Below are 24895 nucleotides of genomic sequence, written 5' to 3'. Positions count from 1 at the left end.
CCATGGAGGAGAGAGAGAGAGGGAGGCAGCCAGAGAGAGAGGGGGACGAGAGAGAGGGAGGCAGCCAGGGAGAGAGGAGGCAGCCAGGGAGGGAGAGAGAGAGAGGGAGGCAGCCAGGGAGGGGACGAGAGAGAGGGGAGGCAGCCATGGAGGAGGCAGCCAGGGAGAGAGAGGAGGCAGCCAGGGAGGGGAGGCAGCCAGGGAGGGGAGAGAGAGAGGGAGGCAGCCAGGGAGGGACGAGAGAGAGGGGAGGCAGCCATGGAGGGACGAGAGAGAGGAGCCAGGGAAGGGCAGCAGCCAGGGAGGGGACGAGAGAGAGGAGGCAGCCAGGGAGGGACGAGAGAGAGGGAGGCAGCCAGGGAGGGGGAGGGAGAGAGAGAGAGGGAGGCAGCCAGAGGGAGGGGCCAGGGAGAGAGAGAGGGAGGCAGCCAGGGAGGGGCCGAGAGAGGGAGGCAGCCCAGATGGAGGGAGGGGACGAGAGAGAGGGGAGGCAGAGAGAGAGGGAGGCAGCCAGGGAGGGGAGGCAGCCAGGGAGGGGAGAGGGAGAGTCAGCCCGAGGGGAGGAGAGGGAGGCAGCCAGGAGGGGAGGGAGGGGCAGCCGAGAGAGAGAGGGAGGCAGCCAGGGAGAGAGAGAGGGAGGCAGCCAGGGAGGGGAGAGAGAGGAGGCAGCCAGGGAGGGGAGAGAGAGGGAGGCAGCCAGGCAGCCAGGGAGGAGAGAGGAGGGAGGGCCGAGAGAGAGGAGGCAGCCAGGGAGGGAGAGAGGAGGAGGCAGCCAGGGGGCAGCCCAGGAGAGAGAGGGGAGCCATGGAGGGACGAGAGGGAGGCAGCCATGGAGGGGAGAGAGAGAGGAGGCAGCCAGGGAGGGAGGGACGAGAGAGAGGGAGGCAGCCAGCCAGGGGGGAGGGGAGGCAGCCAGGGAGGGGACAGAGAGAGGGAGGCAGCCAGAGGGGGGAGCCAGGGAGGGGGACGAGAGAGAGGGAGGCAGCCAGGGAGGGGACGAGAGAGAGGGAGGCAGCCAGGAAGGGACGAGAGAGAGGAGGCAGCCAGCCAGGGAGGGGGGAGGGGCACGAGAGAGAGGGAGGCAGCCAGGGAGGGGACGAGAGAGAGGGAGGCAGCCAGGGAGGGGACGAGAGAGAGGGAGTCAGCCAGGGAGGAGAGAGAGAGAGGGAGGCAGCCAGGTAGGGGAGAGAGAGGGAGGGAGGCAGCCAGGGAGGGGACGAGAGAGAGGGAGGCAGCCAGGGAGGGGACGAGAGAGATGGAGGCAGCCAGGTAGGGGACGAGAGAGATGGAGGCAGCTAGGGAGGAGAGAGAGAGATGGAGGCAGCCAGGTAGGGGACGAGAGAGAGGGAGGCAGCCAAGGAGGGGACGAGAGAGAGGGAGGCAGCCAGGGAGGGGACGAGAGGGAGGCAGCCAGGGAGGGGATGAGAGAGAGGGAGTCAGCCAGGGAGGGGACGAGAGGGAGGGAGGCAGCCAGGGAGGGGACGAGAGAGGGAGGCAGCCAATGCGCAGCTCTGCATCTTGAGAGAGAGCGAGTGAGGGAGAGAGAGGCTCTGGCAGGCAGTTGCTCTCAAACGGATAGACCCAGTGAGATGCTGCTGCTGGATGTGAGCTCCTGTCCTCCTCTGCCCCGCTCTCTGGTTCTAGCTCTAGCTGACTGATTGACTAAGCCTGGGTCTGTGGTTTTCAGAGCTGCTCTAGTTTTTTCCCTGGGCTGAGGAGAGAGCCACCGTGCTGGGGCTGTGTCTCTGGCTAACTGCCTGTCCTCTTGGTTCTCTGCTCCTGCCTGGCTGACTAACTGGTCCCGGTGCAGGCAGAGTGGGGTGGAAGAGTGCAGGGCAGAGGGGCGGTAGGGGCTGAGGAGCGCGGAGCGGTGTGGAGTTGGGGGGACAGGCGAAATGAGCGTGCCGCTGCTGAAGATCGGGGCGGTGCTCAGCACCATGGCCATGGTGACCAACTGGATGTCCCAGACACTGCCCTCTCTGGTGGGACTCAACGGGACCACCGTCTCCCGAGGGGGCACCTCGGAGAGGATCGTCAGCGTGCGTACAGTAGACGGCTCTTTTCCCATCCTTTCTACCTGTCTGCTGGGTGGATGAGTTGGAGACCGGGAGAGGGGTCTCAGAGCGGTAGGGTGGTTGAAGTGGGGTTGGTGGGGGTGGAGACCGGGAGAGGGGTCTCAGAGCGGTAGGGTGGTTGAAGTGGGGTTGGTGGGGGTGGAGACCGGGAGAGGGGTCTCAGAGCGGTAGGGTGGTTGAAGTGGGGTTGGGGGGTGGGTATCGGAGAGGGTCTGTCTGCTGGGTGGATGAGTTGGAGACCGGGAGAAGGGTCTCAGAGCGGTAGGGTGGTTGAAGTGGGGTTGGGTATCGGAGAGGGTCTGTCTCACGGGGGCGGCGCTAAGAGAAATGATAGAGGATGAAAGCGGTGCATGTGCTGGGAGTCAGGCGAAGTGGGAATGATGTTCAGGGTCTTGTGTGAGTGATGCTCCCAGGGAACTGATCCAGAATGATTTTGCTGTGTTGATTGCTGGGAGGAGAAGGAGAATCAGGGGAGAACTGCCCTGCTGGTAAATCCTCTGTGTGCTGTGGGTGATCAGAGCTGGGATACTGCTGCTGTAGTGAGGGATGAGGATGTTGACTGATATGTGAGAGAGCTGGAGGGTGTAACTGATGATATGCAAACTCTGAGGTGATGATGAAGATGATGATGATGGGGGGAGATTTGGGCTCCAGCTCCTACACACCCTATTCCAGTTGGATGCGTATCTCGTTCCCCCATCTCTCTTTCCTTCGTCCCCGGTGTCAAAATCCACCGACTCTGTAAAGGTGTATGCGTTCAGAATCCAAGCCAGGGACCTTCATTTTGTTATCTCCTTGAAAGGTACATTATGTTGGGTCTCATGTGAGGAGCGTGTTAAAAGATTGAGATGTGAAGGTTTGTGTAGCTTGTTGTGGATGTACACCTGTGTACACTGTGATGCATGTGTGGTGTGACTGTGCATATGGGTGCTCCATATGGATGAGATGAGAGGTGTTGAGAAGTGTCAAGCAGAGGAATGCATCTGTCATGTTCAGGATCATTAGTAGTGAGTGATAGCCTTTGGTTCTTTCCTGAGTCTATTTTCATGGCAATCTGCTCCCTTATTAAACGCCCAGCCCTGATGAAATGTGTGTGTCCAGCACTGTCCATCTGTGTGTGTCCAGCTCTGTCCGTGTGTGTGTGTCCAGCTCTGTCCGTGTGTGTGTGTCTAGCACTGTCCATCTGTGTGTGTCCAGCTCTGTCCGTGTGTGTGTGTCCAGCTCTGTCCGTGTGTGTGTGTGCGCGCATGCCTGCCTCATTGCCTGCCTTCCTTTGTGTGTGTGTGTGTGTGTGTGTGTGTGTGTGTGTGTGTGTGTGTGTGTGTGTGTGTGCACGCACTTACAGGTGTGTATTTCTTGGTCATTTCTCCCTATGGTCTCAGGAGCTGGGGTCCATCTGTCCAGAGAATTATCACTCTATCTTCCCAATCTTTCCTCTATCATAGAGCCCTACCCTCAATCAGTCCAGTCATATCATAAAAGCCTGCTGCACCAACAAATACCACTTTATTGCACTGAGGCACCCAGCTGTAATAACTGTCTCAGCGGCTCACTGGAGGAAACATTGTTGATGTTTTCACGGTTGAGGCTGAGCTCTATGAAGGTGTTGACCTTGTAGAGAGAGGTCTAGCAAAACATTCCCTGAGATGTATTTATCTATTCTACAAGCGCAGCTCAAGACAGGTATTTCTCTTCAAGTTCAATATCAATATAGCTTGTGTCTGATCTGTGTGTTTTTCAGAGTTTTATCTTTTGAGGAACTAGGAAGGATGACATTCCCATAGTGTCCCTGAATGAGTGGTACAGGAGTGGTTTTACTTCCTGCCTGGGTGGGTGTGGTCTAAGTGGACTTCTTCTCCAGTGGACATGGACTGCAGGACCTGGCTGCTGATTGGAGGACGGCTTATAATAATGGCTGGAACGGAGCAAAAGGAATGGCATCAAACACAAGGAAACCATGTTTGATGTATTTAATACCATTCCACTAATTCCACTCCAGCCATTACCTCAAGCCCGTCCTCCCCAATTAAGATGCCACCAACCTCCTGTGGTCCCAATGTCCATACCAGCATCCCACTTAGAATTCATGGCCAATACATGACATCATTTGAAGTAGATGGTATATTAGTATTGATAGTAGTGTGGCTATTGAAACAGAGCCATGGTCTGGAAGAGCTACTTCAGGGGGAGGCATTGACATCAGTTCTGCTTCCATGGTTGATGTGGTGGATCTGGACTTGATGTTGTGGTGATGGAGTCATCAGAGAGGAGGACTATTTCTCTTTTACCATTTCACATGTTCTGGTTCAACAAAGAGCCCATTTGCGTTGCTCCTTATTTTTCATCACTCTCAAAGCAACATCGAAGGCTTCCATCGACAACATTTTCATATATTAAAGTCCCAATGACAAATACTTTGAGACATGGTAGATTGGGTGGAATCTAAACACATAAAACGTTCTAAGGTTCAGCCATGCAGATGAGCTGGAGGTTAAACCTATGGAAGCCATGGGGGTTAAAGCATTAGAGAAACATTTGACTAACGTTGTTGTTAGGTTCATTTCAAACCCGCTAGTCCTTTCTTGGGTCGTCTTGTGATGTTGTGGCACCAGTGTCCCGATGGCCATGTATGACTGCTCCTCACCCTAGTGTCCCCATGATCAGTGTCCCGATGGCCATGTGTGACTGCTCCTCACCCTAGTGTCCCCATGATCAGTGTCCCGATGGCCATGTGTGACTGCTCCTCACCCTAGTGTCCCCATGATCAGTGTCCCGATGGCCATGTATGACTGCTCCTCACCCTAGTGTCCCCATGATCAGTGTCCCGATGGCCATGTATGACTGCTCCTCACCCTAGTGTCCCCATGATCAGTGTCCCGATGGCCATGTATGACTGCTCCTCACCCTAGTGTCCCCATGATCAGTGTCCCACATTCACACTCCTCTGAGCTACAATCAGTCTGCTCCACTTGCTTTTGTTCCCTTTCCAACAACCATCTGAGCTGAGCTGGTCCATGCGCGTGTGGCACTGCACTCAACATCTAAAGGAGTTCACCATAGTGAGTTCTTCAAAAGGACTGAGCAACACGTGCCTGAGTCCAAACATGGCTAGCCTGGGTATAGTTAGCATGGGTATGGTTAGCCTGGGTATGGTTAGCCTGGGTATAGTTAGCATGGGTATGGTTAGCCTGGGTATGGTTAGCCTGGGTATAGTTAGCATGGGTATGGTTAGCCTGGGTATGGTTAGCCTGGGTATGGTTAGCATGGGTATGGTTAGCCTGGGTATGGTTAGCCTGGGTATGGTTAGCATGGGTATGGTTAGCCTGGGTATGGTTAGCATGGGTATGGTTAGCCTGGGTATGGTTAGCCTGGGTATGGTTAGCCTGGGTATGGTTAGCATGGGTATGGTTAGCCTGGGTATGGTTAGCCTGGGTATGGTTAGCATGGGTATGGTTAGCCTGGGTATGGTTAGCCTGGGTATGGTTAGCATGGGTATGGTTAGCCTGGGTATGGTTAGCCTGGGTAGTGCAAAACCAAACCGTGAATAATCCAATAAAACAAGACACAACCTTGAGACCAGACGGTATGGCAGAACTCTATTACACTATCAAACAAGAAACAAGTGTGTGTGTGTGCAGTCTGTCAGACACACACTCCACACAGTGCTGTTGTCCCTTTGATCTCTTGTATTAATAATAAAGCCATGCAGAAGGCTGAAGAAGAAGGGAAATATCAAAAGAGCCGAAGGAACAAACAATGGTCCCACACAAAGAGAGAGACGCCTGCCACTCAGATTGGGGTCTCTACGCTAGTCTGGCTGCATGGTGTCCATGACTGTAAACTTTAGCACGTCCCAAGGCCAATCTAATAAATCTGACTCCATGATTGATTTATGACAGCAGATGAAAGGGCCAACTCAGATTAAAGTCGCTCTGTGGTCTTTTATCCATATTCATACATAGTTATTTTATGTTTGACGGTAGAACCTCTTCTCTTGTTATTTGAAGCTCTTAGATCCTCTATATGAATGAATATTTATATCTCTATGATGAATATTTATGAGGTATGATATAGCATGGAGTTAGAAGTTATAGATATACATCAGATAGATAGAGCACTTGTGGAGATGCTCTACTGGACACATTAACCAATCATCCTGACTGCAAACACACACACATACAGTTGAAGTCGGAAGTTTACATACACTTAGGTTGGTGTCATTAAAACTCATTTTTCAACCACTCCACAAATTTTTTGTTAACAAACTATTGTTTTGGCAAGTTGGTTAGGACATCTACTTTGTGCATGACACAAGTCAATTTTCCAACAATTGTTTACAGACAGATTATTTCACTTATAATTCACTGTATCACAATTCCAGTGGGTCAGACGTTTACATACACTAAGTTGACTGTGCCTTTAAACAGCTTGGAAAATTCCAGAAAATGATGTCATGGCTTTAGAAGCTTCTGATAGGCTAATTGACATAATTTGAGTCAATTGGAGGTGTACCTGTGGATGTATTTAAAGGCCTTCCTTCAAACTCAGTGCCTCTTTGCTTGACATCATGGGAAAATCAAAAGAAATCAGCCAAGACCTCAGAAAAAACATTGTAGACCTCCACAAGTCTGGTTCATTCTTGGGAGCAATTTCTCAATGCCTGAAGGTACCACGTTCATCTGAACAAACAATAGTACGCAAGTATAAACACCATGGGACTACGCAGCCGTCATACCACTCAGGATGGAGACACGTCTCCTAGAGACTAACATACTTGGGTGCGAAAAGTGCAAATCAATCCCAGAACAACATTAAAGGACCTTGTGAAGCTTATGGAAGGCTACCTGAAACGTTTGACCCAAGTTAAACAATTTAAAGGCAATTCTACCACATACTAATTGAGTATGTAAACTTCTGACCCACTGGGAATGTGATGAAAGAAATAAAAGCGTAAATAAATCATTGTCTCTAAAATTATTCTGATATTTTACTCTGATTAAATGTCAGGAATTGTGAAAAACTGAGTTTAAATGTATTTGGCTAAGGTGTATGTAAACTTCAACTGTATACACTGAATGTACAAAACATGAGGAACACCTTCCTAATATTGAGTTGCACACCCTTTTGCCCTCAGAACAGCCTCAATTCACCAGGGCATGGACTCTACGTTCCACAGGGATGGTGGCCCATTTTGACTCCAATGCATCCTACGGTTGTGTTACGTTGGCTGGATGTCCTTTGGGTGATGGACCATTCTTGATACACCCGGGAAACTGTTGGCCGTGAAATACCCAGCAGCGTTGCAGTTCTTGCCACACTCAAACCAGTGCGCCTGGCAGCTACTACCATACCCCGTTCAAAGGCACTGAAAACATTTGTCTTACCCAATTCACCCTCTGAATGGCACACATACACAACTCATGTCTCAAGGCTTAAAAATCCTTGTTTTAACTTGTCTCCTCCCCTTCGTCTACACTGATTGAAGTGGATTTAACAAGTAACATCAATATAGGATGATATCTTTTGCCTGGATGCACCTGGTCAGTCTACAGTATGTCATGGAAAGAGCTTGATCCTAATGTTTTGTACACTCAGTGTAAATATATATATACAGTGTTCTAGTGAAAAGTTTGGACACACTTACTCATTCAAGGTTTTTTCTTAATTTTTAAAACTATTTTCTACATTGTAGAATCATAGTGAAGACATCAAAACTATTAAGTAACACATATGGAATCATGTAGTAACCAAAAAAGTGTTAAACGGATCAGATTCTTCAAAGTAGCCACCCTTTGCTTTGATGACACCTTTGCACATTCTCTTGTCGTGGGAATTCTTCCCTTACATTCTCAACCAGCTTCATGAGGTTGGCACCTGGAATGCATTTCAATGAACAGGTGTGCCTTGTTAAATTGTGGAATGTCTTTCCTTAATGCGCTTGAGCCAATCAGTTGTGTTGTGACATGATAAGGGTGATATACAGACGACAGCCCTATTTGGTAAAAGACCAAGTTCATATTATGGCAAGAACAGTTCAAATAAGCAAAGAGAAACGACAGTCCATCATTACTTTTATTTATTTCATTGTTTTATTTATTTAAATCAGTTAAGAACAAATTCTTATTTACAATGATGGTCTACCAAAAGGCCTCCTGGGGGACAGGGGCTGGGATTAAAAATTCAAAATAAATACTATGCAAATATAGGACAAAAAAACACATCATGACAAGAGAGACAACACAACACTACACAAAGAGAGACCTAAGACAGCAACACATGACAACACAGCATGGTAGCAACACAATATAACAACAACATGGTAGCAACATAACATGGTAGCAGCACAAAACATGGTACAAACATTATTTGGCACAGACAACAGCCCAAAAGGCAAGAAGCTAGAGACAATACATCACACAAAGCAGCCACACCTGTCAGTAAGAGTGTCCATGATTGAGTCTTTGAATGAAGAGACAGATAAAACGGTCCAGTTTGAGTGTTTGTTGCAGCTCGTTCCAGTCGCTAGCTTCAGTGAACTGAAAAGAGGAGCGACCCAGGGATGTGGGCTTTAGGGACCTTTAACAGAGTGTGACTGGCAGAACGGGTGTTGTATGTGGAGGATGAGGAGTGTAGTAGATATCTCAGATAGGGGGGATTGAGGCCTGAGCGGGTTTTATTAATAAGCATCAACCAGTGGGTCTTGCGATGGGTATACAGAGATGACCAGTTAACAGAGGAGTATAGAGTGTAGTGATGTGTCCCATAAGGAGTATTGGTGGCAAATCTGATGGCCGAATGGTAAAGAACATCTAGCCGCTCGAGAGCGCCCTTACCTGCCGATCTATAAATTATGTCTCCATAATCTAGCATGGGTAGGATGGTCTTCTGAATCAGGGTTAGTTTGGCAGCTGGGGTGAAAGAGGAGCCATTACAATAGAGGAAACCAAGTCTAGATTTAACTTTAGCCTGCAGCTTTGATATGAGCTGAGAGAAGGACAGTGCACCGTCTAGCCATACTCCCAAGTACTTGTATGAGGTGACTACCTCAAGCTCTAATCCCTCAGAGGTAGTAATCACACCTGTGGGGAGAGGGGTATTCTTCTTACCAAACCACATTACCTTTGTTTTGGAGGTGTTCAGAACAAGGTTTAGGGTAGAGAAAGCTTGTTGGACACTAAGAAAGCTTTGTTGTAGAGCATTTAACACAACATCCAGGGAGGGGCCAGCTAAGTATAAGACTGTATCATCTTCATATAAATTGATGAGAGAGCTTCCTACTGCCTGATGTAACGGCTTTCTACTGGTGAAGGAGAGTCGGACCAAACTGCAGCGTGTAGATTTCGATCCATGTTTAATAAAACAACTTAACACGAATCAACACACAAACTCAACAAAACAATAAAAACGAAACGAAAACCGAAAACAGCCTATACATGTGTCTACAAACCTCTAACAAGGACATCAAGACACACAGGACAATCACCCACAATACAACCAAAGAATATGGCTGCCTAAATATGGTTCCCAATCAGAGACAACGGTAAACACCTGCCTCTGATTGAGAACCACTTCAGACAGCCATAGACTCTCCCAGAACACCCCACTAAGCTACAATCCCACTAAGCTACACACCACATACAAAAACCCATGTCACACCCTGGCCTGACCAAAACATAAAGAAAAACACAAAATACTTTGACCAGGGCGTGACACCTGAGCTATGTTGTTGATTTAAATTGAGAAGAGCTTGGGGCCTAGGATCGAGCCTTGGGGTTCTCCCTTGGTGACAGGCAGTGGCTGAGACAGCAGATTTTCTGGCTTTATACACTGCACTCTTTGAGAGAGGTAGTTAACAAACCAGGCCAAAGACCCCTCAGAGACTTCAATACTCCTTAGCCGGCCTACAAGAATGGAATGGTCTACTGTATCAAAAGCTTTGGCCAAGTCAATAAAAATAGCAGCACCACATTGCATACCCGAGAGAATACTATAGACATCAAGAAAGCCAGTCAGTTGATTATCGACAAGTTTTTCCAATACCTTTTGATAAACAGGGTAAAATAGAAATATGCCTATAACAGTTAGGATCAGCTTGATCTCCTCCTTTCAATAAAGGATGAACCGTGGCTACCATCCAAGCAATGGGAACCTTCCCAGAAAGGAGAGATCGGCTTGGCGATGATAGGGGCAGCAACCTTATAGAAGAAAGGGTCTAAGCCATCTGAACCAGATGTTTTTTCTGAGTCAAGTTTAAGGAGCTCATTTAGCACCTCGGACTCAGTGACTGCCTGCAGGGAGAAACTTTGTAGCGGGGCAGGGGAAAAAGAGGGAGAAGCATCGGGGATAGTCGTATTAGAAGGGGTGGGAGATGAGGAAATGTTGGACGGGCAAGGAGGCATATCTGAGTCAAATAGGAATCCTGACTTAATGAAGTTTTGATTAAAGAGCTCAGCCATCTGCTTCTTGTCAGCAATCACATCATCAACATTAAGGGACATGGGCAGCTGTGAGGAGGAGAGTTTATTCTCCAGATCTTTAACCATTTTCCAGAACTTCTTGGGGTTAGATCCACAGAGAGGGAATTGCTCTTTAAAGTAACCAACTTTGGCCTCCCGGATAGCCTGAGTGCACTTATTTCTCATATGCCTGAACGAGAGCCAGTCAGCCTGAGTATGCGTGTGCTGAGCCTTTCGCCAAATGCAATACTTGAGGTGGAGTAACTCTGCAAAATCACGGTTGAACCAGGTGCTCTTTTTAATTCTCGTTTTCTTTATGGGGGGCGTGTTTGTTAACAATACCACTGAAAATATAAACAAAGAAGGTCCAAGAGTCTTCGGCAGAGGGGATCAAGCTGATTCTATACCATTTTATAGAGGCCAGTTCATGAAGGAAAGCTTGCTCATTAAAGTTTTTTAGCAAGCATCTATGACAAATCAGAACAGGTCATTTCACTGAGCAGCCATTACGAACACAGGCTGTAAAACAGTGATCACTAAGGTCATTACAGAAAACATCAAGGACAGTAGCCTTTTCTGGGGGTTTGGAGTCATACCTTGTGGGATTGGTAATAATCTGAGAAAGATTTAGGGAGTCCCATTGCTTTAGGACTTGGTCAGGTGGTTTAAGCATGTCCCAGTTTAGGTCACCGAGCAGGACAAATTCACACTTAGTGTAAGGGGCCAGGAGAGAGTACAGGCCGGTGCTGATGGTGGACGATAACGCCCAGCAACAGTCAACAAAGAGCTATTTGAAAGTTTAATGCTTAAAACCAGCAGATCAAATTATTTGGGGACAGACTTGGTGGAGTCAACCGAGCACTGAAGGTGATCCTTGGTAAAGATTACCACTCCCCCACGTTTGGAAGATCTGTCTTGCTGAAAAACACCTCACAAGTACTCAACTGTCATCTTCATTAAATAATACCCGCAAAACACAAGTCTCAACGTCAACAGTGAAGAGGCGACCTCGAGATGCTGGCCTTCTAGGCAGAGTTGAAAAAAAGAAGCCATATCTCAGACTGACCAATAAAAATAAAAGATTAAGAACGGCAAAAGAACACAGACACTGGACAGAGGAACTCTGCCTAGAAGGCCAGCATCCCGGAGTCGCCTCTTCACTGTTGACGTTGAGACTGGTGTTTTGCGGGTACTCTTTCTTGAAGCTGCCAGTTGAGGACTTGTGAGGCGTCTGTTTCTCAAACTAGACACTCTAATGTACTTGTCCTCTTGCTCAGTTGTGCACTGGGGCCTCCCACACCTCTTTCTATTCTGGTTAGAGCCAGTTTTTATTCATCGTATTCTCTTCCTGTCCTTACTTTAACAATGGTTGCGGGTGTTCATTTTATAAGGAGTTAGTTCACTAACACAGGATGTAAAGTTGGCCCATGTTCCTCACTAGGAATTTTGTATGGGTGTGCCAGGGCCTGGTGCCAGGCTGGTCAGGGTAAGAAAGGGCAGGGCAAGTTACACTCCGACACCATTTTATAGACAGGAGCAAAGCCACGTGCCTTAATAGCACTTCAGGCCCTTCCACTGAGAAGAGCAGTATGTGACAGGAGCAAGAGCAAGAGCAAGAGCAAGAGCAAGAGCAAGAGCAAGAGAGGGAGGGAGGGAGGGAGGGAGGGAGGGAGGGAGGGAGATCGGCACAAGAGGCACATACTGTACGTATAGAGAGTAGAACCAATAGGGACCTTTTAAAGAGGGACCGGGGGGAGGTGGGAGAGAGGAGAGTGATGAGTTTATGAGTCATATTATTGACCAGTAGCCATGCTGTGCTGATTGTGGTAATCAGTTTTACTCTGGACTGCATGGGGAGACCAGGGGCCCTGCTGCTGCTGCTGTGTTGCTGTGATTGTGTGATTCTTCATTGAGTTATATTTAAGACCAGCAGCTGGCCTGCGTGCATTCAGAGGTTGTGGGACTACTGCTCATTTGAGGTAGGAGTGTGTGTGTGTGTGTGTGTGTGTGTGTGTGTGTGTGTGTGTGTGTGTACACACTAGCTCATCATGGCAAGCCGGTAATGAGGGAGAGGTTCAGGTGATCTTTTAACCCAGCAGATAGAGACAGATGTTTCCTGCCTGGCTGTGGGCATCGCTGGGCAGGCTGCGGCTAAAGACGGAAACACCAAGCAGGCTACATCACATTGCAGAGAGACACACTCACTGCTCACTTTCCCTCAAATACTGTACTCCAGGCTTGGAGACCCCTATTCTCTCTTTCATCTGTCCTTCAACTCCCTATCTGACTCGTTGTCTCTCTTCTTCATCTTCCTCTCTCAGACCCCTTTTTATCCCCTCTTGCCCTTCTCTCAGACCCAATCTCTCTCTTCTCCCCCCCCCTCCCTCTCTCTCTCTCTCTGCTTATGAAAGTTGTAATAGACTTCCCGTCACGCTCATAAAGTGGGGAGCTGTAGATTTATAATCTAATTTATCCCAGCTTTACAGCGCTCCGCTCAGCTCCGCTCCGCTCCGCTCCAGGGTCGGCCTAATGAAACACTGGAGGAAGTCAATCCTGCAGGCTTGAGCCCGCAGTGTAGCCCAGCCGCGATCACCTAATTGGTTCATCCCCACGGTAGTTAGTTAGTTGGGGCTCTACTTGTAATGAGGCTGGCTGTGAGCTGATGGGTGAGGCGGTGGATAGCTGTTGAGATATAGTAGATGTTTGAGGAGGTAGAGATGCCAGTGGCAGGGTGGTGGTACTGCAGGAGATTGGGTCACCACGATAGAGACACTGTGATATCACCCACAGGTGTGTTGAGCTCTCAATTTATCATTCTTTATGGTCATTGGTCAGTTTGTGATCAAAGATTGATCATTGGTTACTTATTTGGCCATTGATTACCTATCTCCCGATTGGTCAATCACCTGACCATTGATCACTTGTCTGAGCATTTATCACTCATCTGTTTATCCACTCAGCTCCTAGCGTTCAATCTCAATCTAAACTCAGCTAACTGTTTCTCTTTAGGACAATGTTTAGAGGTTAGAAAGAAACACAATCACCCATAGTTCAATGATGAGTGAGCTCAGTGATGGCCACAAAGAATTCAGCCTTCTCATCTCACCTCAACTCTCCTCTCCTCATCTCAACTCTCCTCATCTCAACTCTCCTCATCTCATCTCACCTCTCCTCATCTCTCCTCTCCTCATCTCAACTCTCCTCATCTCATCTCACCTCTCCTCATCTCTCCTCTCCTCATCTCTCCTCTCCTCATCTCTCCTCTCCTCATCTCAACTCTCCTCATCTCTCCTCTCCTCATCTCAACTCTCCTCATCTCAACTCTCCTCATCTCATCTCACCTCTCCTCATCTCTCCTCTCCTCATCTCAACTCTCCTCATCTCTCCTCATCTCATCTCTCCTCATCTCACCTCTCCTCTCCTCATCTCTCCTCTCCTAATTTCACCTCTCCTCTCCTCATCTCTCCTCTCCTCTTCTCATCTCACCTCTCCTCTCCTCATCACAACTCTCCTCATCTCAACTCTCCTCATCTCATCTCACCTCTCCTCATCTCTCCTCTCCTCATCTCAACTCTCCTCATCTCTCCTCATCTCATCTCTCCTCATCTCACCTCTCCTCTCCTCATCTCTCCTCTCCTAATTTCACCTCTCCTCTCCTCATCTCTCCTCTCCTAATCTCACCTCTCCTCATCTCTCCTCTTGTCATTTCACCTCTCCTCATCTCTCCTCATCTCACCTCTCCTCATCTCACCAGTTCTCTCCTCACCTCACCTCTCCTCATTTCACCTCTCCCCACCTCTCCTCATCTCAACTCTCCTCATCTCACCTCTCCTCTCCTCATCTGTCCTCTCCTAATCTCACCTCTCCTCATCTCTCCTCTCCTAATCTCACCTCTCCTCATCTCTCCTCTCCTAATCTCACCTCTCCTCATCTCTCCTCATCTCACCAGTTCTCTCCTCACCTCACCTCTCCTCATTTCACCTCTCCTCATCTCTCATTTCCTCATCTCTCCACTCCTCTTCCCCGCCTCCAGCAGGTATGGTACTAAATGTGTCACTCCTCTCCTGACTGTGCAGAGATAGAGACAGAGATAGAGACAGAGACAAGCCACCGGCTCAGCAGCTAGAGGAAATTGCTTCCCTCTCACTGAAATTTCCTATTTTCTCTGTCAGCCTTTCCTATTTTCTCTGTCAGCCTTTCTTTAACCGCATGTCTCTCTCTACTTCCTTCACTCTCTGTCTAAGTATCTCTCTGTCAATCTAGCATGGCAGGATGGCTGGTGGGGAGAAGATGGTGTGCTGTGGTGGTGTGGCAGACCCGGGTTCAAATAGTATTGGTTACCTTTCAAAAACTTAGAGTATTTAATTGAGCCTGTCTGGAGTGCCAGCTGGGTGGGATTTGCACTTTGGGATTTCCTCCATTGGTTCCATTATGCCAGACGAGCTTAATCAAGCACCGTTCAAGCATTCAATAGAAAACAAATACTATTTGAACCCAGGTCTGATAGATACGCCCGGGGAGAGAGGAGAGATCCTAGTGATGATTCATGTGGAGGGGGCAGGTCAGACGTCTTAAGAGCAATGTAATTTTCATTTGACAAACTAAGCCCCATTTGATTTGTAATCCCCCGTTGTTTTTATTACCGTTGTCATCTCCTTTAATGGGCTTTCGCATGGCAGCATTGACTGCATGGCAGCATTGACTGTGACATCCCCAAATCTGCCGCTTTACATATTCTATGTCATCTGCAGCTCCTAATGGAGCCATTTCTGGGACACCAGCAGCACCTCTCTCCTCTCCTCAAACACCCGTCTGGATCTGTCTGTGACTGTGTCGACTGTAGCAGAATAGGATTATAGTCAGGACTTGCTTTGCTGCCTCTACAAACCTTGCCGAACATTCAGTAGATTCAGAGGTATTTTATCCTAAAGCCTAAGTTAACATACATGTTGTACTACATACACAGTTCTCCATTCAACTCCCTGTCTGTTCGTCTGTCTCAGTCAGTCAGATACTATTCAAGCTTGGCATTTGAAGCTTATAGCTGTTCCCTTGATGCTCAGGAGATTGCTGTTCAAATGCTAATGAGAGGCTGGGAGCATGCATGCATGGTGTGAGTGTGTACTGTGTGTACAGATGCTAGATGAACCATTGTAAATGTGCCTGTTCTCGTCCCGGGAGAGGGAATTTAATAACAATCATATTTACATAAATGAGTGGGTGTTGTGTAACAAAATGTCAATTCACTTAGATCAGACTCCTACACACCACTACTGCTGCTTATGGGGGCTGATGTTTACATGGATATAGATCTGCAGCTCCTGTGTGTGTGTGTGTGTGTGTGTGTGTGTGTGTGTGTGTGTGTGTGTGTGTGTTTATACACGTATATCGACAGTATCTGCGCTCCTGAAGCTGCGAGACAAATTAGCGCAGCTGCACCTCTACCCCCAGTTTCCTTCTCCTTTCCTCTGCCCCCCCCTGCAGCCACCTACTCCCTCCTCTGCCATTACGGGGAGATGAGGGAAATTACTTCCAGAAGTAATAGGTGGGTGGTAATGAAATTGGGTCTGATTTGAATAAGCTCTTCATTGAAAAGTCAGTGTTATGAAACATTAATGAACAGGTGATGTCTCTCTCTGCACGAACCTTCTCAGCACCAGTGAATTGGCTGGAGAACACAGTCACCGTATGGGTGAAGATGTGAAGATAAGAGGATATGAGGACAATGGTGGAGCATGTGTTGTACATGTGTTGCTGCCCCAGATGTTTTGCATATTCGTTCCATGATCATTAGGCTGATTATATACAGCTGGAGCATGTATGGTAGGCTGCATCATGTGCTGTGTGTAATATTACTGCGCATAATGTTTTGCATATTGCTTTGTAGTGTTAATAACTAGTGACGGGGGAAAAACGGATACAGTTTCATATCGAGATATTTGCTTGTTAGTATTGGCCTACTTTAAATACATTTTTAGTGAGGGAAACATTGCTTTGTAGTGTTAATGCTAGTGATGGGGGGAAAATGGATACAGTTACATATCGGGATATTTATTCAGACAATATATTGTATTGTGGCCTTTTGACAATATCGCAATATCATTTTTTTACTAATTGGCTGTACCTGCACCAAACTCCAGTATTTCTCCATCATCAATTTGTTTACTGCACTTTTATTTCCATGACTGATCACAAGTCGTTTTCTCATGGCTCCCTCTTGTCCCTCTGCAGAAGACATCTGGTGAGCAATATGTTCGGAGCATTGAAACGCAATAAAATCACAGTATCAAATTGCAATACATATATAATTGTGAGAATCACAATATATATCGTATCGGCGCCTAAGTATCGTGATAATATCGTTTTGTGAGTTCCCGGGCATTTCCCAGCCCTATAATTGATCTGACATTCAGGCAGAGGAATACTGGAAATTAGGAACGGATCAGTAACATGCAAACCACACCGGCCTCGTTGCGTGTAAATGTACACAAACATGTTATTCAGTCATTTCAGCCACACCGCTCAGGCCGGGAACGTGCGTAATGTCTGTGTAGCCAAAGCGCTCAGGCCGGGAACGTGCGTAATGTCTGTGTAGCCAAGCGCTCAGGCCGGGAACGTGCGTAATGTCTGTGTAGCCAAAGCGCTCAGGCCGGGAACGTGCGTAAAAGCGCTCAGGCCGGGAACGTGCGTAATGTCTGTGTAGCCAAAGCGCTCAGGCCGGGAACGTGCGTAATGTCTGTGTAGCCAAGCGCTCAGGCCGGGAACGTGCATAATGTCTGTGTAGCCAAAGCGCTCAGGCCGGGAACGTGCGTAATGTCTGTGTAGCCAAAGCGCTCAGGCCGGGAACGTGCGTAATGTCTGTGTAGCCAAAGCGCTCAGGCTGGGAACGTGCGTAATGTCTGTGTAGCCAAAGCGCTCAGGCCGGGAACGTGCGTAATGTCTGTGTAGCCAAAGCGCTCAGGCCGGGAACGTGCGTAATGTCTGTGTAGCCAAAGCGCTCAGGCCGGGAACGTGCGTAATGTCTGTGTAGCCAAAGCGCTCAGGCCGGGAACGTGCGTAATGTCTGTGTAGCCAAAGCGCTAAACTAGATGGTTGGTTCTAATTGAGACACTTCATGTCCAGCCTCTCCATTCGTTCAGGAGCATCCAACCCCACCTGGGTATTTGAATGATGAACGAGGAGATATTAATCATAGATAACTAACAAAAAACTCCAAGAGCATATTTTGGATCATTTTTGTTGCAATAGCATAAATGAAATGTATTTATTAAACTGTTAGAATGCATTGGCTCAGAACGGGATTGCTAGATGACCAGCTTTTCTAGTGTTAATAGTCGGAGTAAAGAAACGTGATTTTGTACGACTGCGGGTCAAAATCATGCAAAGATCCTGCAAAGATCCTGAAAAGAAAAGGAACAACTGCAATTCAGGTGAAATAACAATCTCCCAGGACAAATTTGCTAGCAACAGCAAGATATCTAAATGTCCATGAATGTTTCATGTGTGTTTGACACGCCCCCATATCAAATCAAATGTATTTATATAGCCCTTCGTACATCAGCTGATATCTCAAAGTGCTGTACAGAAACCCAACCTAAAACCCCAAACAGCAAGCAATGCAGGTGTAGAAGCACGGTGGCTAGGAAAAACTCCCTAGAAAGGCCAAAACCTAGGAAGAAACCTAGAGAGAAACCAGGCTATGTGGGGTGGCCAGTCCTCTTCTGGCTGTGCCGGGTGGAGATTATAACAGAACATGGCCAAGATGTTCAAATGTTCATAAATGACCAGCATGGTCAAATAATAATAATCACAGGCAGAACAGTTGAAACTGGAGCAGCAGCACGGCCAGGTGGACTGGGGACAGCAAGGAGTCATCACGTCAGGTAGTCCTGAGGCATGGTCCTAGGGCTCAGGTCCTCCGAGAGAGAGAAAGAAAGAGAGAAAGAGAGAATTAGAGAGAGCATACTTAAATTCACACAGGACACCGGATAGGACAGGAGAAGTACTCCAGATATAACAAACTGACCCTAGCCCCCCGACACATAAACTACTGCAGCATAAATACTGGAGGCTCAGACAGGAGGGGTCAGGAGACACTGTGGCCTCATCCGATGACACCCCCAGACAGGGCCAAACAGGAAGGATATGAATATAGTTTTTTCAATGTTGGTTTTGATATTTTGATATTTTAACCTGTGTGTGATGATCGCGTCTGGTGTGGATGGACAAAATCAACATGCGCATGATGGAAGATGAACTCTAGTGGCCGGTGTAGTTAGTATGTGGACACCCCTTCAAATTAGTGGATTTGGCTAATTCAGCCACACCCGTTGCTGACAGGTGTATGAAATCAAGCACACCGCCATGCAATCTCCATATTCAAACATTGGCAGGGGAATGGCCTTACTGAAGAGCTCAGTGACTTTCAACGTGGGACCTTCATAGGATGCCACCTTTCCAACAAGTAGCGTTGCCCCGGTCAAGTGCTGCTATTGTGAAGTTGAAACGTCTAGGAGCAAAAACGGCTCAGCTGCGAAGTGGCAGGCCACACAAGCTCACAAAACGGGGCCGCAGAGTGCTGAAGCGGGTAAAAATCGTCTGTCCTCAGTTTCAACACTCACTACTGAGTTCCAAACTGCCCCTGGAAGCAACATCAGCACAATAACTGTTCGTTCGGGAGCTTCATGAAATTTCCATGGCCAAGCAGCCGCACACAAGCCCAAGATCACCATGTGCAATACCAAGCGTCGGCTGGAGTGGTTTAAAGCTTGCCGCCATTGTCGTCTGGAGCAGTGTAAACGCGTTCTCTGGAGTGATGAATCACACTTCACCATCTGGCAGTCCGACAGACGAATCTGGGTTTGGCAAATGCCAGGAGAACGCTACCTGCCCTAATACATAGTGCCAACTGTAAAGTTTGGTGGAGGAGGTTTAATGGTCTGTGGCTGTTTCATGGTTTGGCCTAGGCCCCTAAGTTCCAGTGAATGGAAATGATAATCTAGACGATTCTGTGCTTCCAACTTTGTGGCAACATTTTGGGAAGGCTCTTTCCTGTTTCAGCATGACAATTCCGCTGTGCTCAAAGCGAGCTTCATACAGAAATGATTTGTTAAGATCAGTGTGGAAGAACTTGGCTTCCCTGCACAGAGCCCTGACCTCAACCCCATCAAACACCTTTGGGAGGAACTGAAACAGCGACTGAGAACCAGGCCAAATTGCCCAATATCCGTGCTCGACCTCACTACTGCTTTTGTGGCTGAATGGAAGCAAGTTCCCGCAGCAATGTTACAACATCTAGTGGAAAGCCTTCCCAGAAGAGTGGAGGATGTTATTGCAGCAAACGGGGGACCAACTCCATATGAATGGAACGAGATGTTCAGCGAACAGGTGTCCACATATTTTTGTTCATGTAGTGTAAGTAGTGTGTTTTTCTAGTGTAAGTAGTGTGTTTGAAGATAAAACAGGATCATGCATGAAGAAGAGAATCAGATGAATGGTTCTGAGATTGAACCAGTAAATGTGTCTGAGATTGAGGAGCCAGTTAAGACCTGCCACGCTCTGTAATGCCCTAGAACCCTCTCTTCTCCTCTCTGTGTCTCAGACTGATCAGACACACACACACACACTCCACCCTAATTCTCATTTAGGCAGCCGACAGAGAGAAGGGAAGGGAAAGGAGAGAGGGAGGGGGAGAGAGACGGAGAGAGGGAGGAAGAGAGTGACGGAGAGAGCGAGAGAGAGAGAGAGATTAGCCTCAGACTAGAGAATAGAGAGATTGAGCTGCAGGAAACTCTGTGCAACTTGAAGATGTAAAGGTGGAATGATAAAGAGCACAGACAGGAATATTGCTCACAGTAACCGGCTAGACAGGCCACTGTGACAAAGATATTACTGCCTATTTGAATAACATTGACACCCAAAGCACCTTGAAAAATTAATGTGTAACAATACTTATCAGAAGTCATGTTGCTTGTTGCTGTTTGCCATCATGTTTCTGTCATCATTTAGAGTTAATGTACTGAATCTTGTTTAATGTTTACCACGTGCATTAGATGTGAGCTGTGGCAGCATGCATTAAAATTCAGAGAGAGAGAGAGAGAGAGAGAGAGAGAGAGAGAGAAGAGAAATCGGGCTTCCGGGTTGGAGCGAGCGGTCGCATCTGCACTCGGTCCGCAGGTAGTATTACATTTCATTACATTTCATTATACATTATACATTTCATTATAGTACAACGGTTTGATTTGTCTAATCTTAGCAATTTCTTCTTAGCTAGCTACATAGCCGTCTTTCTATCATAGATAATTGCGTAATTATCGTATTTCGTCGTCCTAACGCAGTCTACACTGCCCTGCAGCTAGCCAGCTAGCTAACGTCCACCGTTAGCTAGTCCACCGTCTACCGATTAGCAACGGTTTGATTTGTCTAATCTTAGCAATTTCTTCTTAGCTAGCTACATAGCCGTCTTTGTATCATAGATAATTGCGTAATTATCGTATTTCGTCGTCCTAACGCAGTCTACACTGCCCTGCAGCTAGCCAGCTAGCTAACGTCCACCGTTAGCTAGTCCACCGTCTACCGATTAGCAGCACAACTATTACACTCAACTGAACGACTTGATTAGTGTAGTGTTAGCTAGCTACATAGTTGTCTTTGCTGTCTTCGTATCCAAGATAATTGTGTAGTTAGAGTGTGTAGTTTTAGAGTGATTATCTTAATTTACCGAGGTTAGCTAGCCAGCTATTTGTCGTCCTTAACGTAGGAGACACTCCTAGCTAGCCAACAGCTAGCCAACGTCTACCGAACAGAACTTCCGCACTCAACAATCCGGTCGCATTTCGCTTCGCTCCACAGGTAGTATCACATTTTTCATTTCATTTCATTACAGTACAAAGGCTTGATTTGTTTGATCGTAGCTAGCTACATAGCTAGCTACATAGCCGTCTGTGTATCAAAGATAATTGTGTAGTCTTGAGCGATTTCCTAGGTTAGCTGGCCAGCTATTGTCGTTCTTTTAACGCAACGTAACGTAATCAACACTGCTAGCTAGCCAGCTAGCCCCGAATAGCAGCACAGTAGGAACTATTACACTCAACGGAACGACTTGATTAGTGTAGTGTCAACAACGCAGCCACTGCCAGCTAGCCTACATAGTCAACAACGCAGCCTCTGCCAGCTAGCCTACTTCAGCAGTACTGTATCATTTTAATCATTTTAGTCAATAAGATTCTTGCTACGTAAGCTTAACTTTCTGAACACTCGAGACGTGTAGTCCACTTGTCATTCCAATCCCCTTTGCATTAGCGTAGCCTCTTGTGTAGCCTGTCAACTATGTGTCTGTCTATCCCTGTTCTCTCCTCTCTGCACAGACCATACAAACGCTCCACACCGCGTGGCCGCGGCCACCTAATCTGGTGGTCCCAGCGCGCACGACCCACGTGGAGTTCCAGGTCTCCGGTAGCCTCTGGAACTGCCGATCTGCGGCCAACAAGGCAGAGTTCATCTCAGCCTATGCCTCCCTCCAGTCCCTCGACTTCTTGGCACTGACGGAAACATGGATCACCACAGACAACACTGCTACTCCTACTGCTCTCTCTTCGTCTGCCCACGTGTTCTCGCACACCCCGAGAGCTTCTGGTCAGCGGGGTGGTGGCACCGGGATCCTCATCTCTCCCAAGTGGTCATTCTCTCTTTCTCCCTTACCCATCTGTCTATCGCATCCTTTGAATTCCATGCTGTCACAGTTACCAGCCCTTTCAAGCTTAACATCCTTATCATTTATCGCCCTCCAGGTTCCCTCGGAGAGTTCATCAATGAGCTTGATGCCTTGATAAGCTCCTTTCCTGAGGACGGCTCACCTCTCACAGTTCTGGGCGACTTTAACCTCCCCACGTCTACCTTTGACTCATTCCTCTCTGCCTCCTTCTTTCCCTCCTCTCCTCTTTTGACCTCACCCTCTCACCTTCCCCCTACTCACAAGGCAGGAAATACGCTCGACCTCATCTTTACTAGATGCTGTTCTTCCACTAACCTCATTGCAACTCCCTCCAAGTCTCCGACCACTACCTTGTATCCTTTTCCCTCTCGCTCTCATCCAACACCTCCCACACTGCCCCTACTCGGATGGTATCGCGCCGTCCCAACCTTCGCTCTCTCTCCCCCGCTACTCTCTCCTCTTCCATCCTATCATCTCTTCCCTCTGCTCAAACCTTCTCCAACCTATCTCCTGATTCTGCCTCCTCAACCCTCCTCTCCTCCCTTTCTGCATCCTTTGACTCTCTATGTCCCCTATCCTCCAGGCCGGCTCGGTCCTCCCCTCCCGCTCCGTGGCTCGACGACTCATTGCGAGCTCACAGAACAGGGCTCCGGGCAGCCGAGCGGAAATGGAGGAAAACTCGCCTCCCTGCGGACCTGACATCCTTTCACTCCCTCCTCTCTACATTTTCCTCTTCTCTCTCTGCTGCTAAAGCCACTTTCTACCACTCTAAATTCCAAGCATCTGCCTCTAACCCTAGGAAGCTCTTTGCAACCTTCTCCTCCCTCCTGAATCCCCCCCCCCTCCCTCTCTGCAGATGACTTCGTCAACCATTTTGAAAAGAAGGTCGACGACATCCGATCCTCGTTTGCTAAGTCAAACGACACCGCTGGTTCTGCTCACACTGCCCTACCCTGTGCTCTGACCTCTTTCTCCCCTCTCTCTCCAGATGAAATCTCGCGTCTTGTGACGGCCGGCCTGCCCGCTTGACCCTATCCCCTCCTCTCTTCTCCAGACCATTTCCGGTGATCTTCTCCCTTACCTCACCTCGCTCATCAACTCATCCCTGACCGCTGGCTACGTCCCTTCCGTCTTCAAGAGAGCGAGATTTGCACCCCTTCTGAAAAAACCTACACTCGATCCCTCCGATGTCAACAACTACAGACGAGTATCCCTTCTTTCTTTTCTCTCCAAAACTCTTGAACGTGCCGTCCTTGGCCAGCTTTCCCGCTATCTCTCTCAGAATGACCTTTTTGATCCAAATCAGTCAGGTTTCAAGACTAGTCATTCAACTGAGACTGCTCTTCTCTGTATCACGGAGGCGCTCCGCACTGCTAAAGCTAACTCTCTCTCCTCTGCTCTCATCCTTCTAGACCTATCGGCTGCCTTCGATACTGTGAACCATCAGATCCTCCTCTCCACCCTCTCCGAGTTGGGCATCTCCGGCGCGGCCCATGCTTGGATTGCGTCCTACCTGACAGGTCGCTCCTACCAGGTGGCGTGGCGAGAATCTGTCTCCTCACCACGCGCTCTCACCACTGGTGTCCCCCAGGGCTCTGTTCTCGGCCCTCTCCTATTCTCGCTATACACCAAGTCACTTGGCTCGGTCATAACCTCACATGGTCTCTCCTATCATTGCTATGCAGACGACACACAATTAATCTTCTCCTTTCCCCCCTCTGATGACCAGGTGGCGAATCGCATCTCTGCATGTCTGGCAGACATATCAGTGTGGATGACGGATCACCACCTCAAGCTGAACCTCGGCAAGACGGAGCTGCTCTTCCTCCCGGGAAGGACTGCCCGTTCCATGATCTCGCCATCATGGTTGACAACTCCATCGTGTCCTCCTCCCAGAGCGCTAAGAACCTTGGCGTGATCCTGGACAACACCCTGTCGTTCTCAACTAACATCAAGGCGGTGGCCCGTTCCTGTAGGTTCATGCTCTACAACATCCGCAGAGTACGACCCTGCCTCACACAGGAAGCGGCGCAGGTCCTAATCCAGGCACTTGTCATCTCCCGTCTGGATTACTGCAACTCGCTGTTGGCTGGGCTCCCTGCCTGTGCCATTAAACCCCTACAACTCATCCAGAACGCCGCAGCCCGTCTGGTGTTCAACCTTCCCAAGTTCTCTCACGTCACCCCGCTCCTCCGCTCTCTCCACTGGCTTCCAGTTGAAGCTCGCATCCGCTACAAGACCATGGTGCTTGCCTACGGAGCTGTGAGGGGAACGGCACCTCAGTACCTCCAGGCTCTGATCAGGCCCTACACCCAAACAAGGGCACTGCGTTCATCCACCTCTGGCCTGCTCGCCTCCCTACCACTGAGGAAGTACAGTTCCCGCGCAGCCCAGTCAAAACTGTTCGCTGCTCTGGCCCCCCAATGGTGGAACAAACTCCCTCACGACGCCAGGACAGCGGAGTCAATCACCACCTTCCGGAGACACCTGAAACCCCACCTCTTTAAGGAATACCTAGGATAGGATAAAGTAATCCTTCTCACCCCCCTTAAAAGACTTAGATGCACTATTGTAAAGTGGCTGTTCCACTGGATGTCATAAGGTGAAAGCACCAATTTGTAAGTCGCTCTGGATAAGAGCGTCTGCTAAAT

General features: G+C 48.4%; 1 protein-coding gene across 2 annotated transcripts in view; it reads left to right on the top strand.

Annotated features, from left to right (window-relative positions):
- The window catches only part of LOC115110541 (noelin-2-like), a 139888-nt gene that overhangs the window by 62154 nt on the left and 52839 nt on the right, over positions 1-24895 (top strand). The window contains exon 1 of one of the 2 annotated variants that reach the window (XM_065006504.1): positions 1864-2039. The exons of the other annotated variant lie outside the window; for it this stretch is intronic. Coding sequence (XP_064862576.1) covers positions 1896-2039 — 144 coding nt within the window. The 5' untranslated portion in view covers positions 1864-1895. Of the gene's footprint in view, positions 1-1863; positions 2040-24895 lie in introns of those variants that run through there. 2 annotated transcript variants of the gene reach the window in all.

Source organism: Oncorhynchus nerka, linkage group LG21, assembly GCF_034236695.1.
Source record: "Oncorhynchus nerka isolate Pitt River linkage group LG21, Oner_Uvic_2.0, whole genome shotgun sequence".
Taxonomy (NCBI): Eukaryota; Metazoa; Chordata; class Actinopteri; order Salmoniformes; family Salmonidae; genus Oncorhynchus; species Oncorhynchus nerka.
This window is presented reverse-complemented; position numbering and strand designations above follow the sequence as displayed.